The 19062-nt window shown below is 36.6% G+C and overlaps 1 protein-coding gene across 10 annotated transcripts in view; it reads right to left on the bottom strand.

Annotated features, from left to right (window-relative positions):
• The window catches only part of mast4 (microtubule associated serine/threonine kinase family member 4), a 182174-nt gene that overhangs the window by 41003 nt on the left and 122109 nt on the right, over positions 1 to 19062 (bottom strand). For 8 of the 10 annotated variants that reach the window (XM_022667775.2, XM_022667781.2, XM_049474330.1 and 5 more), the window contains 2 exons: positions 6325 to 6413; positions 1875 to 1944 (listed from right to left, as the gene is read on the bottom strand). In XM_022667775.2, coding sequence (XP_022523496.2) covers positions 1875 to 1944; positions 6325 to 6413 — 159 coding nt within the window. Of the gene's footprint in view, positions 1 to 1874; positions 1945 to 6324; positions 6414 to 7821; positions 7991 to 17474; positions 18275 to 19062 lie in introns of those variants that run through there. The other 2 variants (XM_049474351.1, XM_049474346.1) reach the window with 2 other exon arrangements.

Here is a 19062-nt window from a genome sequence, read left to right as displayed (position 1 = left end):
GCTGAAAACATGTTGTTTATGTCTATGGCTGGAGATACACTTACTGTTAACTACGCGTTTATTTATGTATGATGGCTGCCTTGTGTCTCATGGATCTGTTTTGGGTGCTTATGTGAGGTGCAGTAGACTAAGATGACTAAGATGGGAAGTTTTGAAGAACGGCCACCCACAACCCGTGTCCTTGTGCAGGCTACAGTCCGGTATACTCCCCTCTGAACGGTGAAAGAGCTAGCGCTATGTGCATTAAGTGCCTAATGCTAATGCTGCTCCAGCAGTGCTAGCTGGGGTTAGGAGCAGGCTACAGTTCGATAAACTCTGAACGGTGAAAGAGCTAGCACTTAGTGCAATTAGTGCCTAATGCTAATGCTGCTCCAGCAATGCTAGCTGGGGTTAGCGGCAGACTACAGTCAGATATCCTCCCCTCTGAACGGTAAAAGAGCTAGCACTTTGTTCGGTTACAGGTTAATGCTAATGCTGCTCCAGTAGTGCTAGCCGGGGTTAGCAGCAGACTACAGACAGATAATACTCACCTCTGAACAGTAAAAGATCTAGCATGGTTAGCAGGTAATACTAATGTTGCTCCAGTAGTGCTAGCCAGGGTTAGGAGCAGGCTACATGCCAATAATAATCTCCTCTAAATGGGAAAATAGCGGTTAGCGGCTAAAGCCCTGGTGCTGGAGAACTAAACTGAACTAAACTTTAGTTCAGTTTAAACCGAGACTCCTGTATAACTCTGTACTTTAGCAGAGTGGCTTTACTGCTCCTTACAACCTGCCTGCTAAAATTCATCAATCAAATAATATCAAATAAGGCGCACTGAAGATTTTGGGGAAAATTAAAGGATTTTAAGTGTGCCTTATTGTGCGAAAACTACAGTATAACGCATGGCCAAATAGTAAGCATATCTCTAAAGGGTTTAAGAGGTTGAAGTACTATGATCTGTGGAGGCTATGCTACGCTACCTGCAAGGCAAATGTTAGCTTCTTATTATTTCTGTTCCACCTTAAATAGTGCTGTGGTTTTGGATATGTACTAGCATCAAGGAAAAACACGAAAAGCAGGCCTACAGATTTCATAATAAGCACATTGAAAAAGCTGCGATTATATCGTGAATAACAGCAAGCAAACTCAAACTGCATTACCCATGTGCAGCAACAGAGGGAGCTCTTCACACTACACTGCACACTGTGCTCACATGACATAATTTAAAAATTAAAAGTATTAAACCTGAGGAAGAGCGAGGCAGTGAGGTGTACAGTTAACACCCACACACCAAACTACTTCTTATCCTGGTAAAATGAGTGTAGGCAAGCCAATAGTGGTAAACCTATTAAAAAGGTTTAACAAATTCTGGATCTTAGTTTATCGCATTTTACATTGACATTAGAATATTCAACAGCGATTTCAAACTCTTCTCGTGAATCCTATACTATTTAGGCTGTTGACGAGACCAGTATTGACTAAGCTGCTGATCAGTACACACACTACAGTTCACACAAATTAATGCAATGTGTAGAACTGGTGCAGTACACACAGCATCAATATGATGGAAATGAAGAACAGCTCCTACTGTCTGTGTAACATTTCCTTGCTGTGTGGCAAATGAAAGCCTTTAGTGGACGCCTTCAGTAACACGCTTAGCTCACAGGCAAGAGTGTAAAGTTATGTTCACAATACGTTACACTTTTAGTTTATACTCAACTTTACCTATCTACAACCACATAATCAATGTACATTTCAGTAATATCAGTTTTTTTTTTAGTAAAAAATGCTTTACCCACAAATAGAATATAATAATAGCCTTTTCAACAGAACCAGCTGGATTCAGGGTGGAGGAAGATTCTGAGTGCAGGAGGTAGGAACGTGGCGTTTACCTGCGAGCGAAGGAGAAATGAGCTGAAGCGCTGGGGGAGAAGTTTCTGGGGCTGTCCTGGGGACTGGTGCCTGGAAGAGATAATCAAAGAGAAGATTGCTCAAACTCAATTTTAGTCCTGGGTTCAGCCGTACGCTTTCAACACATACTTCAAACTGCCAGCATCCAGAAATAGATCTACTCCTTTTTAATACTCTCACTCTCTCTCTGCCTCAGCTGAGGGTTAGCAGGATGACACATGCAGAAACATCTCCAAATAAAACCCAATGAACTTCATTTCAGCACAAACATGACATGATGTCTTCTTTTGTGTGAAATAAATAAGACTCACTGAAGAAGTAAACACATCACAAGCACTGTTAAAAACTTTTGTTTCTGAATTTGTGTTTTTTGTGATGTCATGAGTAACACGAATACCACCTAAAACAGTTACATTTTTTTCTTCTTTTATGGATTAAACATTTTAACCCAGGTCAAAAAGTTAAAACCACAGGAAAAATATTTCCATTCATTACTAGAGCATGATATTTTTTAGAATGGGCTTAAATAGTGTAAGGAACAAATAAATAGAAAATTATTTATTTAATAGGTTTATATAATATGCTAATATGTTTTCATAACACAGTGTTTTGGTCCTTCTTACACATTATTGACAATAGAAACTTTAAAATGCAAAAGTCAGATTTTTTTAAGAATTATACATTTAAATGGCAGTTCCTTTTATTTTGTTTCTAAACGGAAAGCAGAAGCATTTCTGAGTGGAGAAGCGATAATATATTGTGTTTAATGGTACCAGTGTGCTGAGACCATCATCCAATATATATTTATTCGGTGACACTTTATAAGAACTTTCATTAATATACCATTAACTAATTATTAATAACTGTTTTTTTTTTCACATTTTTAGAAACTAAAAAGTTGCTAACACATTTGTAAATACTAATGAACGCATTGGCAACATGAACTGCAATTGATAAACATTTGCCCATATTTACAAGCAATTTATTAATGTTCAAATTCTGATGAGCCAATGATTTGCTAACATTTTTTTGATGAAAATCCATGCTGATAAATAGGTGTCGTGTGAGCATTTGTTGATATTCAAATTCTGATTAACTACTGATTTGTTCACATCTACTGATCATTAGTTAAAAATATATTAATCACCATTTATTCTAAAAACTAGGGCCCTAAATCCCAAAACTTACAGAGACCAGCTTTAAAATAAATAAATTACTAAAATAAAATAAAATTACATTTAATTACATTTAATTTATATAAGACTTTTCGTGTCAATAAATTAATTGAGCTAAAGACCAGTTTGTTTTTTCTCCACTGATTTATGGATGTCAATAGCCTGCTTCAACTTCTTGTAATTGGTCCAAAATTCTGAATGTACACAAAAAAAAAGGTTTTTTTTACACTAGAAACAAACCAGACCATGAGTCAGTTGATCTGAACCCAGACCACCTCTTTTGGTGGGACAAAATTATGGTCCTAATCTTTTTGTTTAGACCAAACAGTAAATTCTGAAGGTCCAGACCAAACAATGTAGGTGTGTAAACTCCCACAATGAACTAAGCATTATGTCCCAACATATGACAACCTCAAACCTACTATTAAAAACAACGATTGTCTGTCTTTAAAAGCCACTGGTTGAGTATCGGTTTGGATGGATAAGCCGTTTTCCTTAGTAAATATTACAGAAAGGGGACTCTTTGCAGACGGAAGAGATTTTTTTGTTTGTTTTGTCTAAAATCAAAAACATTTAACACATTTCAAGGTCATGCTATACAATGAATATCACACTATTATAGGAGGCTTCTATAGACAAAGCATATAGGTACATCATTGGTCACTTTATCTTATAACCAACGTCATTTATTTTCATATTTATTGTTGGCTGCAGTATCTACACTGTTATTACTGTTACTGCTAATAGAAGCACAAAGTACATCTAATACTTTGTGCCTCTAACAACAGTTGAGTTGTTTTAAGCTACAGGATGCCTTAACATCTGTATCAATAATGTAAGTATGTATACATGTATGTGAGTAAGTGAGAGTAAGTGAGTGTGGCCTGAGCACAACCTTGTTTGCATTATTACACTGTCCCCTTTAATAAAAAGAGATTTATAGGTTTTATAGAGTTTATAGGTGCTTGTAATTGGCTGAGAAGTTTGTATCTTTCCATCGACCAACTGAATTCTTCAATCACTCCACAGAGCTGCTTTTCATATTTCATATTTTAAGAGAAATTAAATATAACCAAAAGAAAGGAGACAAAGAGCTGCACAAGCCTGTTTAAAGAGAGAGATTTCAGAAACTGTCTGAAAAACTATAAAGCAGCTGCTGCTTCCTGAGAGCCCGGGCAGAAATTATTGAAGAAAAGGAAAGAAAAAAGAAGAAGAAGAAAGAAAATGGTTGATGGCTGAAAGCCTTTCATGATTTCAACACACAAGTCTGCCTTTCTTGTAAGAGAGAGAGTCGTTTTGACCTTCAAGCTCCTGCTGGAGTGCTCGGAGCATCAGCAACTATTCTCCAGATCAGGCAGGACCATAGAGGCCCCCATACCTTCCCTCCTTCCATATGGCCACCATCCACTTATTAGCGAGCCCCACTGTTTCTGAGGCTTGCTTCTGGCAACAATGGCAGCCAAACAGAGAGAAATGGCGCATGCACACACACACTCACACGTGTGTCTGTGTGTGTGTTTGCAGAGAGATCCCAAATGACAGCGATTGGGACCAGTGCACAGGAAAACAGCCCTCTGACCAACATTAATTACAGATAATTAACTCCACTGGATACAGGCGAGGGTTAAGAGTTAATTAAACAAAGAGGCACAATGGTGCCCCCGTCGTGATAAAGAGGAGCTTGTGAGTCGTGAAACTCCAGGCTGATGGCTGAGTTTCGGTCATTAGGGTTTGATTCATTTACTGGGATGCAAACATAAAGGAAGATATTTGCTTTGTTCGCAGCAGCAGCGTATGGAACTGAGATGGCAGGCTTGACCCAATTTACTCAGTCATTTTGTGATTACAGGCCAGGCTTAGACATGACAATAGAGCTCAGGCAATCTGTGGAAGCTCTCTCTATAGAGAATGCCAGCAGACGTTCAATTCAAAGAACACGGTTTCAGCAGAAAACTGATTACTTGCTTGCAAGTAAATATGATCTAAATTCAAATACAAAACTGAGACTGGAGTACAGTGCCTTTAAAAAAAAAAAAAAAAAAAAGTAATCACCAGAGTATCTGCAGGTATGAAGAAATTAAATTTTAGATTTTAAGACTTTTAATATGTTTCAAAGAAAAAAAATAAGAACACTTTCTCATATAATAATAAAAAATAGCATAAAACACACACAAGATCAATACAATTACAATACATTACAGTAAGCTGTACAATGGTACCTTACAGCTCTGGAAAAACAATAAGAGACCACTTAATGATGATGTTTTTGATTGATTCTGCAAATTTGAAATATAATCAAGAGGAAGATGGATGATTACAAGCCATTAAACCAAGCTAAACTGCTTGAATTTTTGCACCAGGAATGGCATAAAGTTATCCAAAAGCAGTGTGTAAGACAAATGGAGGAGAACATGCCAAGATGCATGAAAACTGTGATTAAAAAAACAGTGCTTTTCTACCAAATATTGATTTCTGAACTCTTAAACTTTATAAAATTTGCAGAGACATTTTTTATTTGCTCTAAACAAAAATATTTCTGTTTAGAATTTGGGGGAAATGTTGTCTGTAGTTTATAGAATAAAACAACAATGTTTATTTTACTCAAACATAAACATATAAATAGCAAAATCAGAGAAACTGATTCAGAAACTGAAGTGGTCTCTTAATTTTTTTTGCAGAGCTGTATGTGAGCCTTTTAGAATAAATAGCAAGCAGAGTAGCTCTAATAGGCCCTCAAAGGAGGGATACTGCTTTGAGTGCCTATTACTTAATTTGTAATTTCCATTTAGACAGCAAACAACATATTTACTCTCAGTGATCTAATTGTCTTTAGAAACATATTTACTGGTATTCCAGGCAATCATCCCTACAGTGCTGAATTAATCACTGTTTGTCAGACACATCAGTAGTCTTGTCACCCCGATTCAAAGTAGGATTGTACTGACATCACAAATGTTTGGCAGTTGTCTGGAGCTGCAGACACAGGGGAATCCTGTGGGCAATAAATGAATGAATCATGGATGACTAACTCTTTAGACTCTGCCCTTTTATACTGCTCTATTTTCCTATGTTGCAGAACCATACACGCTGCTCCTTGGAATCATCACTGGTTTATTGTATCCCTAATTCATCTTACTGAATGCAAAATCAGCAAGAACTCAGTCCCTGGTATACATATAATAAACAATATACAGAAAAAAGAAACAAATACAGACACAAGAAACATACACACCCACAGACACACACATTTTGTTACCTGTATGTGAGGAGAGTGGCGAGTGTGGTCGAGGAAGGGCTGTCGACTGTCCGCTCCCTATCAGACTCTTTCTGTTGCTCGTCCTGCAGCTAGGAAAAAAACAAACAGCAGAAGTGGAACATGAAAAGAGCTCTCAAAAAAAAAAAACAAGATACCACTTAAAAATGATGAGTTTCTTTGATTTTACCAAATTGAAAACCTCTAGAATATAATCAAGAGGAAGATGGATGATCACAATCCATCAAACCAAGTTGACCTTCTTGAATTTTTGCAACAGGAGTGGCATAAAGTTATCCAAAAGCAGTGTTTAAGACTGGTGGAGGATAACATACCAAAATGCATGAAAACTGTGATTAAAAAACAGGGTTTTTGCACCAAATATTGATTTCTGTACTCCTAAAACTTTATGAATATGAACTTGTTTTCTTTGCATTTTTTTGAGGTCTTAAAGCTCTGCATCTTTTTTTTTTATTTCAGCCATTTCTCATTTCTACAAACAAATGCTCTAAATAAGTCTATTAATAGAATTAAACAACAATGTTCATTTTACTCAAACATTTACCTATAAATAGCAAAATCAGAGAAACTGATTCAGAAACTGAAGTGGTCTCTTCACTTTTTCTAGAGCTATATGTTATGTTAATGTTAAGTTTAATTTCAGCTCTGTATAAAATAAAACAAAGTTGTTTGTTCTTAAACAGTACTTTTTAGTTTTAGATTTAGATTTATATTAACAGCATACAGTCGCAGCATAATAGCACAGTGCTAAAGTTTTTTTTTTTTTTTTTAAGATCTCCTAAAAGAAAAATAAAATAAACATCTTTACTAGAAACATTTAAACAAGTAAGAACAAAAAATATAAGGAAATATAATAGGAAAATTTAACATTTTAAATCATACAAAAAAACCCAGACGATTCACAATGGATTATTCTCACATATATAGTCATACACATTTGAAATGAATGGTTGGGGCAAAAACACCCAAAAACACTCTTTAATAAAAAACTTTTTAATTGGTCTTTTAAATCTGAAAGATTAAATAGATGAATGCACGTACCTACAAACTTCTGAGAAATAAATTTGCCAATTCATTTTATGAACTGTAATGTCATCCAGTGACAGATGCTGTAAATAAGTTATAGTATACTGGAATATAACAAACGTGTTTTAAAAATAATATAACACTATAGATTATAAGTGTACTTTTTAGTGTAATGTATATATATATTAATATAAAATAATTATCCAGCCCTACTACAAAGTATTAAATGTGACAAGCTGCCTATAAAGGCCTTAAACCATCTTTTAAGTTTTATAATAAAATCTACACATACAAAAGCAGTAGCAGCCCAAACTAACAACCCCTGTAAAACCTGACAGAACTTCACTCTTGACTTTAAAGCAAGATTTAAAGACAGCTGTACATTATGAGCACATGCTGAGGCCTAAATGCACCAGGAAGCATTTAGTTCAGCTAATAACGGTGTTTACATACCGTCTTCCTGATCTCCTCCATGAGCCGTACCATTTAGTCCTGTTAAGATACCTCATTAACGTCGCAAGGTACGCATCTTCAAAGCTAGACCACATTCGTCTCACAGTTTACACCAACATCTTCCAGAAAACACAGTCAGAAGTACCACACAGAGTCGGCCACGGTCCTCTGCGCTTAACCAACGGGATGATCACAGCCCATCAAATAGATCCTCTTAGTTCACCGGATTAATGAGCCTGCAGTGCCCTCCATACTCTACCGAGGAGTGAGAGTGGATGCTGACGTAGCCACTGCTCAAACTACTTAGCTTACACATGTGAAGAGTAGGACTGGTTCTAAAGTGTTTTGGGGGAAATAGATGACTAGAGATGAACATCTTTGAACATTTTGAACATCTCTGGTTGAAGGCTAAATAATACATTAAAAAAAACATGGTAGTTCGCAAGTTTGTATTATTTGTATTAATTGTATTAATGCCTCTAATAAATTAAATAGAAAGGCAATGACAAAATTAGCACTTAAAAATAGTTATTGAACACTTAGTTAACATGTTTAATATCCCAGCATACAAACCAACAAGGCAAAGTAACTATATTTACTACAGCAGTGTTGATTAACTACTCTAGTCACACATTAACTAACTTGCCAGTTAGCCACTCATCAAAGCAGTTTTAGTCATGAATTTACCACAACAATGCTATTTTATCCATACGTTTAAATAGTAATGCTATTTTAATTATAAACTGACATCAGAAGTCTACTCAAGTCACATAAGTGAAACTTAAATATAGAGAAAGGCAGCAAGGCCACATTTAAACAAAAAAATGCAAATGCTAAGTTATATTACCTCAGCTAGATAGGTTAGCCATGTTCAGCTTGTAGAGAGGAAGTAAACTGATACAACGTGTAATGCGGGAGGCTAAATGCTTTGCTTGATTACATTTATAAGAACAGAGAATGAAATAAAACTTAAACGTTTATTTTGTCAGCTGTTTGTCAGCTTTCTACTAAGCCAGCCCGGCAGCTAGCTTGTAGTTAGCTAACTAGCCAGCTAGCGCTCTGATAAACAGTGCCACTGAGGGGTTAGGGGAGGAGCAGGTGGAGTGACTACCACTGCTTTTTAAAATAAGAATTAAAGGGGAACTACACTCCCATGACTTTGGCTGACTCCACCCTCAGCTCAAATTTGGGTACAAAAAAAAAATAAATAAATAAATAAAAATGGGAGGGGTAGTTTGGGAGTGGCACTGGGTGATGTATGGGTTTAGAGACAGGGCAGGAGTGAGAGCAGATTGGCTGAGCTGCTGCAGCAGCAGTAGTGTGCCTCTAATAGCAGTGAGATGCAGATGGATGGATGTCACCAAGGGGGGAGTGGTATTATTGATTGACTGATCTGCACATCATCCTTACCTATGGCAGTTGAGAGGCAGAATTTTCCATGATAAAAGTGTGTGTTTAAAGGTCAATAAAATAGGTTTATAAACATTTTAAGTTTCATTACTTTAAAGGAATTAATTTCAGCTATTAATGGAAAAATATGGTTTAGGATTTAGAGGCTATTAAACATAAACTAGTAATTTTTAGTACAAATTATCTGGTCTTTTGACTTATTTGATTCAACACTATAAACGTGCCATTTTTAAACAAATCACTTCGGTTGCCAAACATTCATTCCTACTTGCCTATTTATGACCGCTGAGAACAAGACCGACTCAAACTAAACCAATGACAAAAACACTGGCTTAAAAACTCTCAAAAACAGACCCTGATGCCCTAAACCAAGGACACGGCCATGAAAGTGATTTAAAAATATGTTCAAAAGCAGCTTATAAATCCCCTGTGGATCAGTCCTGTCAAACTGAGTTTGTATGATTAAAAGCACAGGGGAAATAAAAGTACCTACACCAGGACAAAACCTCAGGCGACGCAATGACATGATCAAAGACATACAGAACAGACTTATTTGATTATTTATTTTGTCCATATTCAGATAAAACCAGGCAAAGAAAAAAAAGTCGTATGATGTGAGGCAGGAAGTGCTGTATGCTTCAGTGCATTAGCAGCAGTAGGAGAGTGTGAGACACTGGAGACAGTTTCAGAGCACGAGGCTCTGGCCAGGTGCACATTCAGGGCATTTCTCCAAACCCTACACAAAGTGTGAGCTGGCAGCCCGGACCAATGACATTGCGCAGTCCTTGTGGCTGTGGTATTAGTGCTAATACACAGTGGAGGACCTGCCAGAGAACTTTCAAATGTCACACAGGTAACAGAACAGGATTGATATGATGTCACAGTGACTTTTTAATGCAGCTATAACAGTGTGTACAGTGCATCTGCTAGATACTGCATTACATTAGGAACAAGAGGACACTGGACGTGCGCACACACACACACACACACACACACATATTTCTTGTATGTTCAACAGAAAAGGTGTTTTTTTTTTTATTATTATTTAAGTCTGCCAAAGATATTTATCAAGGTTACAATGTTGTGACTAGGGAGATTTAAGTAAGCTGTTGTCAGCTGTAAGTTGTCAGACCTTTAATATGACTTTTTTATTTCATGCCAATAAATCTGCAACTATGGGTGTGGTTATTAAGAATTATTAAATATTTCAAGCATTGTCTCAGAGTTCACTCAGTTCCATTAAAACTTGATTTTTAAATTATTACTATAACGTTTTTTGACCAGGGGTGTGTAATAGTGCATCGTATAAAAGATATCATACCCGGACATATCGTGTCGTATATTTCACCCACCCCTAATTATCACATTAGGGTCCTACTTTTTGCTGTTTTTATCAAAAGAAAAAATCACACTGTTCTCATTTCCTATTTTATATCTACTAGACACATATTATATCTGTTCAGTATCATTTATTTTACTTTAATCCTGAATATATCGATATTTGGAGGGCATTATTAGCATCATGACATTGTGGATCATTGACTTCTGTTACAAATCTGATAAAATTCTTGTATTTTTTAATATGTCAGTTAGGGGTGTTTCATATATCATATGCAATAATAGAATTATTTTTTTATTTTGTTGCAGTAGTGTATTCTTGAAATAATTTTAAAATGTTTTTTGTTTTGTCATATCATTAAGAATGTTGCTATCGCAAAAATACCATGTAATATCCTTGACACAATTGACACATTTGGTAGAATAAATATGTCACTAACACCAATACTGAATTTATGAAGTTAAATATTATCTGATAATATAAACTTATACAATTTAAAACCGTGATAAAAATTGACTCCAACATTTGAGTATGAAATTGATTAAGTTGAAAATGTTAACAGCTCATCACAGGGTAAAATAAGAAGTTATTAACTAACAACTATTCGAGCGCTACAGTTTTTCTAAAGAGGTACACATAAAAAAAAATTATATATATATATATACAGAGCTCTTCAAAGAGCACTTACTCTCTTAACACCTCTAACACACTAACTACTTCTAACCCCATTTACTTCTTCCCCTCCTTCACTCCTCTATCCTATTATTCCCCTTTGACCTCCTTTTATCCCTATCCAAAGTTGTTTTTACCTTTAAACTTATTTTACATTGTACTTGACTATTGTAAGTCGCTTTGGACAAAAGCGTCTGCCAAATGTAATGTAATATATATATATATATATATATATATATATATATATATATATATATATATATATATATATATACATACGTATATATATATATACGTATATATACGTATGTATATATACGTATATATATATATATACGTATGTATATATATATATATATATATATATATATATATATATATATATATATATATATATATATATATATATATATTACTAATTATTATTGCTGGTATAATGGCAGATATCAATAAATACAAATCTGTTAAAATCTTCAGCCATATTCTCAGTAAGTGAAATGTCTCAAAAATGGAGACTGTACAAATGAAAATCTGCAATATGATTTGTATTCCAGGGCAGTTTACAGTGTTCCTAAACTTTGTAAGATCAATTACATTTTTACACAGTTTAAATAGGGTTCCAGTAAAGTAAAGATGGGTCAGTTTTTGCTTTTCCTGCTCAGACATACCTGATCCACCTGATCCTAATAATTGCCAGGTTTAGTAGGTCTGTTAAAACAGAGAAATCAGAGAAAATCAATCCAACACAACACTCAGCATTTGTACAACTGGAGAGGTGCTGTATGGTTCAAATATAATCATTTTAAAACAAGCAACATTTTCAGAGAGCTTTTTTTTAGCTTCATTTATACTTCTATTTTATTTCCAGTGTGAATAGCTGTAAGCACTCTACACCCTCAGTGTGTTATAATGGGTTTTGTACATCCTTGTTTTACATCATGCCCTTTCCTAATAGTCATTCAACAATTCCCAAAGCTCTCTCTGTCTGCATTAAATTAAGTGTCTGCACTTAAATCACTCTGATACTGCACACATGCTCATATTACTGCTTCTCCGAGGCCTTCAGTCCCTGGCCAAATGCAGACTTACGGCTACGTATCTATATTTTAATATGAGACAGGGTTTTAATAATGATCTCACTATTAGAAAGATCATCATTACGAATGTCATTACGAAAAAAAATGATTTATTAGATCTATATATCTAGATCTAACTAATGTGTATACTTTTGTGTTAGTACACTTAATGTGTTATACATTTAATTCTGTGTATCAGGATTATATCTGGACAAGGCCAAGCCACATTAAAACTGCAGGTGTAAACACATTTTAACCCTTTCAGACTAAGTGAATTAGTTATGTTCAAGTGAGGGGAAAGTGTAGGAATGCAGTTTTCTTTCTGTAATGCAAACAATAGCAAAATATTCCAATGTAAAATCAATATATAAATCTAAATCTAGTCAAATATAAAATGTATGATCATTCCACTGAAAGTCTTTGTTCAATTTTTATTTGATTGTATTTTATACTGACCTTTTTGTAAACCATCCCTAAACAGTAAAACAAAACATGATGAAAAAAAGTGTCTATATCACATAAACTTAATATTTTAGAATATTGTGAACATAGCCAAATATCCATATCAATACTATTTGGTTTTTAATTTTCCACTACGCAAAATCAGTACAATTAATGAAACTTTGCATGAAAAAAAATATATATCACTTGTGGTGTTTTTTGTCTCTAATATTTTGCTGTACTACGCAAATTAAAAATCAAGATATTTTCCAGCGCTAAACCTGTGGAACCCATGCCTCCCTCCTCCCCCCCTCTCTCTCTCTCCATGTTGCAAGGTCATCCTGATGAAGCTGAAAGTCCTATTAAATACACAAAACCTGTATTCTTCCAGCAGCTCTGTCAAAAGTGGTTCACAGGTGCTCAGTGAGTGAAAGAGGATCAGATTTACTACAGCTATTTATACTGGCTCCACACATGGGCAGATTAAGCCCCATTAGTCTTTAGCTTATGCTCGGCGGTGCCACCTACAGCTGACTACAGAAACGACATTAATCTCATGCTAAAGTGAAAACACAATGCAAAACACAATGCAAATGCTGTGAAAACATGATTTCAACCTCACTGTACCTGAAGAGACACGGGGAAGAAAGAACTAAAAACACAAGTGACTGGTTGAGTGGAACCAGAGACGATATTAATGAAGAGACCAGCGGCTGGTTGGAATATAAATGCTCATTAGGGTGACTGTTTAAAGATATAGCCACGCCCCCAACAAAAACAGTCAATCATCTTGCTGCTTTTGCTGCAAGTGGAGGAGGGTCAGTATGCTAGAGGGGGAAATGCTTGCAATATAAAGATTTGCACAAGCATAGTAGCCATAAGTAGCTGAAAAAACTTGTTTTTGTACATTATGTAGTCAAATGTTTCATATTTTTAATGTGTTTTAATCTGATGTTAACAGTGGTAACAGTGGCCACAGGGTGAAAAGATTTGTCTATAAGGATTTCACTATAACCTTTATGATTTTGTTAAATGTCTTATTCCCTTTTTTTTTAATTCATTTTAAAATGTCTAGTTGCGGTCTCTAGTATGAATGAATGCCATGTGAGCTGGTTTCTGTGAAAAAAAATAGTGCTCCGGTGATCCTGTATAATACTGCTTTAGTCCAGTGGAGGAATGGTGGGGACTAATAACAGTCTTTGCGATGTCATATGTTATTTTACAACATGTGTTACAACCTGCTAAGTGCAGTTCAGCCACTGACCTAGTCTTAAAGTCTCTGTAAAACTTAAAATCCACTGGAGATCCTATGTAAACCTATAATTATTTACACACATAGGTGGTAATATAGGTAGTCCAGGTCCAGAAAGTAAAAATCCACCCCTGGGGTTTGTTGGGGTGGATTTTTACTTTTCACTAGTGTAAACAGAACTGTTCTAAACATGCACCTACCTATTTCAATTGTACTTCGCTAGGTGGTGTTCTGTTCCATAGACAAATTTTAACCATTTCTGTTCCTTAGCTCTGAATTACTGGGCAAAGCATATAACACTGATGTGATATTTGCACAAATAACACAAGGAACAAACTGCCATGCTGTTCCTAACACTCTTAGCTCCTATCTGAAGAGATGCGTCAGCTTCAGCGCTACCTGCGAGTGGTCGCGAGCCAAGGTGGGCGAGGCCATGAATACTAATTCACGGCTTGATGTAGACACGGTGCTTTTCCTGATCTACTTGTTTTTTTTATATTTCCTTTTACTAGATACTGCAGACAATATTGTTTGAGGAAGTTTAAGGAAGTTTGAGTTTCATGTGCAGCATGTGTATACAACTCAGAGAGACCTATAGTATTTTACAAGGAATAAGAAAAAGTGGATTTTAGCAGAAGGACATACTTAAAATCATATTTCTATTCCTAATGTCTGAATTCTCTTAATTACCAAGGTGTATTATACTTTATAAAATAGTGTAATTGCATTATTACATTATTATTATATTAGTGCCTAAAATATTTTTTATGGCAATTATTTCTGGGACGATTTATCGCCCAAACAAAAAGTGTTAGGGTAACAGGATTAGTGGATGCAGAGTTGTCCGATGTTGATAACACACAAAATAATTTCTTAAAAACCTTAAACCTTTAAAATTTGGATTAGTCAGTCATGGTTTAACCCAATAGAAAACTCCCCAACCTCAGTATACATTTCAGCAAACATCCAGCTAGAACCAATTTAAGTAGAAACCAAACCAGAGAACAAAATATTTCACTCACTAAAAAACATCCATTACTACTGAATACTCCCCTCCCCAAACGCACGGTGTGATCATGAAGAACTGAGCCTGCACCAGATCATTTTCTCCATTTAACAAAGAAACAGAGCCCCTTTCCCTGCGCTTATATTTACAAAAGACTGGCAAAAACAGCCTCATTTAGAAAATGACTTCACAAGCAGCCTCGAGTTTCCCTTATCTAATCTAGTGTCAACAAAAAGACACACTATATTTTCTCTCCATTTAACACAGGAGGCTCAAATGAACTGACGGCAGTTGAAAGAAAGAAAGACTGACCCTCCACTGAGAGGCTGGAGAAAGATAGAATAGAATGAGGTGATTGAGTTCACTCCCGAGAAGCTCTGTCACAACAACACAGTTCTGGACGATATATTGTCTCAGAAATTATTGTAATAAACAATATTATGATCGTTTTAATGCCACTGATATACTAATAAATCAACTGAATTATTAATTAATTAATTGTTAATTAATAAAAACAATTACAACCCTTTAAAAGCATAAGAAATTACTAAAATGATTTAACTAAAGAATATTCAGAAAGGGAAGTGGAATATGAAAATGTTTAAATATACTAAATAAATAATAAAAAAAGATAAAAATCACTGTATGTACATACAAGTTGCCATATGACAATATAGTGTATGATAACTTAATATATTAATAATAATAATAATTATCTGAGAAATACTGGCAATAAAATAAGAATCTCTCAAACAAATAAACATCAATCAATTGGAACCATGCCTCTCAATGCCAGGCATTGGGTTAGAGGGGTAAAGAAAGCCCTTCAGGATTGAGCTGTAGAGCAGTGGAACTGTGTTCTCATGAATGATGGAGCTTCACAGCTACAGTATTTGAGGGATAAGATGGGAAGACGTCAGGGATAAGGTAAGGTGGTGATCAACAAACACCATGACCTCTGTCGCTTTTGGCACTAAATGCAATCAAATCCTCACAGCAATGCTTTAAAATCTAGTAGAAGCTACATCTTTCCTGCACAGTAGAGACAGCTACTCCAACAAAAGCAAAATTTCATTTTAGAAGCAACAACGAAGAGCAGGTGTACCTATACTAATTTTAATACTTTAAATACTAAACATTTTTCAATATAAAAATATATCATTATATAGAAGCAACACATTTGATTCTAGAACTATAAATAGCATGTGTGTGTGTACCTTTAAGTAGGTAAAAAAAACCTTTACACCAGCTAAAGACTCTAAACATCTAAAAGTATCTTAATGCTTAACGTTTTATCAGTACGGTTCTTTATGGAGCTTAACATATTTCTTATATGGCATCACTCAAAAAACATTTGTAGCACCCCTATTTTTTTACTAGTGTAAATGCATTCAATAATCTGGTAATGGATGTGTGCTGTGTACACACAAATATACCTTAATGTAGGCTAGTGCACTTCCGACACATACATATCAAACACAAATTCATCTAATGTAAACCCGACTGTACTGTAAAATGAGTCATTACTATAAATGTGCTTGCTAACACAGAATCGTCTTCAAAAACCTAAATTTAAAAATGTAATGCTTGTTAAAAATAATAAAACATTAAAACATAAAACTCTTTGTAGAAACCTTAACGTCTTACAGTAGAGCTCCTGTCTCCTACCAATGTCCTACAAAACAATAAACATCATTTAAGCCATTTGTTGATGGGTATAAACTACTCCAACTTGACAACAAGAGAACTGATATGGAGAACAATCAGCCAGATTTCTTCCTGAGTCTGTTTGCTTTAATATTCTAGCAAAACACCACCAGTTCATGATCATTACTACCCACTGCCCTGTCCACTATGGGTGGTAAAGCCTTCTATAATTTATTCAATGCTAAATCCCTGCTTAAACTCTCACAACATGCTACTGATAAACCCCATTGTGCTATAAACCAAGTCTTCCCACAGATCAAAATATGAATAAAAGGAACACACCTACTAGAAATTAGCTCACTTTAAGGGAACCGTCTTCGAAAAAATATATAAAATCGTAACTCTCCTGCATTAATTCTACAAACCTTTTGAAATTGAAACTCATAGTAGAACAACTGTATTCTAGCAATGTCTTTCCAAAGAATAAACACCACTTAAGCCATACTTCGCTGGTAATAAAATACAGCGATCACAAGAGAGCGGATATCAAGAACAATCAGCTTTCCTTACCCACAGTCCCATTCAGTTCCGAACTGCAGATGCGAGATATTACACTGCAGATGTAAACACCTTTTGTATGGGCTGCGTGGACCAACAATAATGCCTTGATTACAATCAAAAACTCCTCACCGTGCACTCGGAGGAAATTCAACACAATAGTGAAAAGTAGCGCCCATCTGACGCCATTGTTCTTGGATTGTGATCTCACACTCACTGAGGTAAGAGCTTGCACTCCATTCCTTTAGTTACCTTTTCGATCGGCGGAGTCCGGATCCGCTGAGAAAGTGAGGCATGGAGAAGTTGGACAGGACGGTCCACAAGCTGGAGTCAGACATGGTTTCAAAGTCATGCCAACGAGAAGAACTGAGAACTTGTCTGGCTCAGGAAATGAATTGAGACCAAATTAAAAACGCCTGGCTTCATATGGGAAAGTATGTATCCACCACTGGAGTTCTGGTTAGTTCAGGCAACGGCATTCCGTGCTTGCAGAGGCACATCCAGGCACATCTGGGAGAAGCTACTGCAGAGCACAATGGGCTGTCAGACGTTTGAAGTGTCCTGAAATCGACAATTGAGAATTTAAAGAGAAAAAAGATTCTTCAAAATGCAACTGTTCAAGCCATAATAAGCCAGTAAAGTCTCTCATGGATGGTTCCTCTTCGAGACAAAAGCCCAGGACCGGTTCCAAGTCTTGCCGCTCTGCTTCTATCCCATACCCTGAATGAGCTCAAACATTCTCCATATCATGTAACAGGCACCTACCACTTCACGTCCTGAGCTGGGAGGGGGGGCTAGAGTGAAGGGAGTGAAGGGAGGGCAGGAGGAAAGGAGGGGCGAGTGAGTCAGAGCAACGCTGCATCATCAGCAGACGTCGAACAGTGAATGTATTCCCAGGCTGGCCCTTCTCCAACGCCGCTCTGAAGCCTTGAGCCTTGTTTGAAATGGAAATCCTCAGCTTTTCAATGGTTATCTCTTACCTAAAGAGGTCCGAGTCTTTACCTTATTGTCCACCCGCTCTGCTGCTGTCTTAATCGGACTCACCCGAGTACAAAAAAAAAAAAGAAAAAAAAAGAAAAAAAAAGCCGCCTCTCTTCCACTCCAGCACCTTTGATCTCCTCCTTTCTTCTGCTCTCCAATCTGGTCGTTTGGCAATCAGTCCTGAGGAGTGTCCCGACCTCCCTGACAGATGACAGATGAAGTCTGGGGGAGGAACGAGGCCGCCCTGGACCCGACGATTAGCCGTTGAACGAAGAGAAAAGCCACAAGCCTGCCGGAGCCCAAGTCAAGGCAGGCCAAAAGAAGGACTGGGGCCACGGAGGCCAGGAGGCATGCAGCCACAAGCCTGAGAGAACAAGGATGAGTGTCAACAATGACCTCAGCCAGCCCAGGATCCTGTTACACAGCGCAGACTCACCTGACAAAGCAAGCGACAGCTAATGCTAACCAGGTTTCCTGGGGAATGTCATAGACATTAATACAACCAACAAGCTCAGACTGATTACAACCCAGCAGTTACCAAACGTATGCACACACACACTCTCTCTCCCTACCTGAGGACCAAAGTCCAGGCAGTCCAAGAAAGGAAACAGAAGGGAAAAAAAAAAACACATGGTCCAGCCTGGGCCTCTTGATAGCGTCACCCTTATCTTCTTCCTGCTGCTAGGCCACTGACTTATGAGATCTCCATTCCAAAAACTTTGCTGATGCTAGAAACAAATCAGGCCTGACCTCTTTCTTCGCTTGCCGGGTCCCAAAGGGTCCGCAGTGGCAGCCTGTGCTCCAGAATTGGCTATGCTCCGTTTATACTGCTCCCATTAGGAGAGGGTGAATCAAAGGC

This window comes from Astyanax mexicanus, chromosome 1 (genome assembly GCF_023375975.1).
Source record: "Astyanax mexicanus isolate ESR-SI-001 chromosome 1, AstMex3_surface, whole genome shotgun sequence".
Classification (NCBI taxonomy): domain Eukaryota; kingdom Metazoa; phylum Chordata; class Actinopteri; order Characiformes; family Acestrorhamphidae; genus Astyanax; species Astyanax mexicanus.
This window is presented reverse-complemented; position numbering and strand designations above follow the sequence as displayed.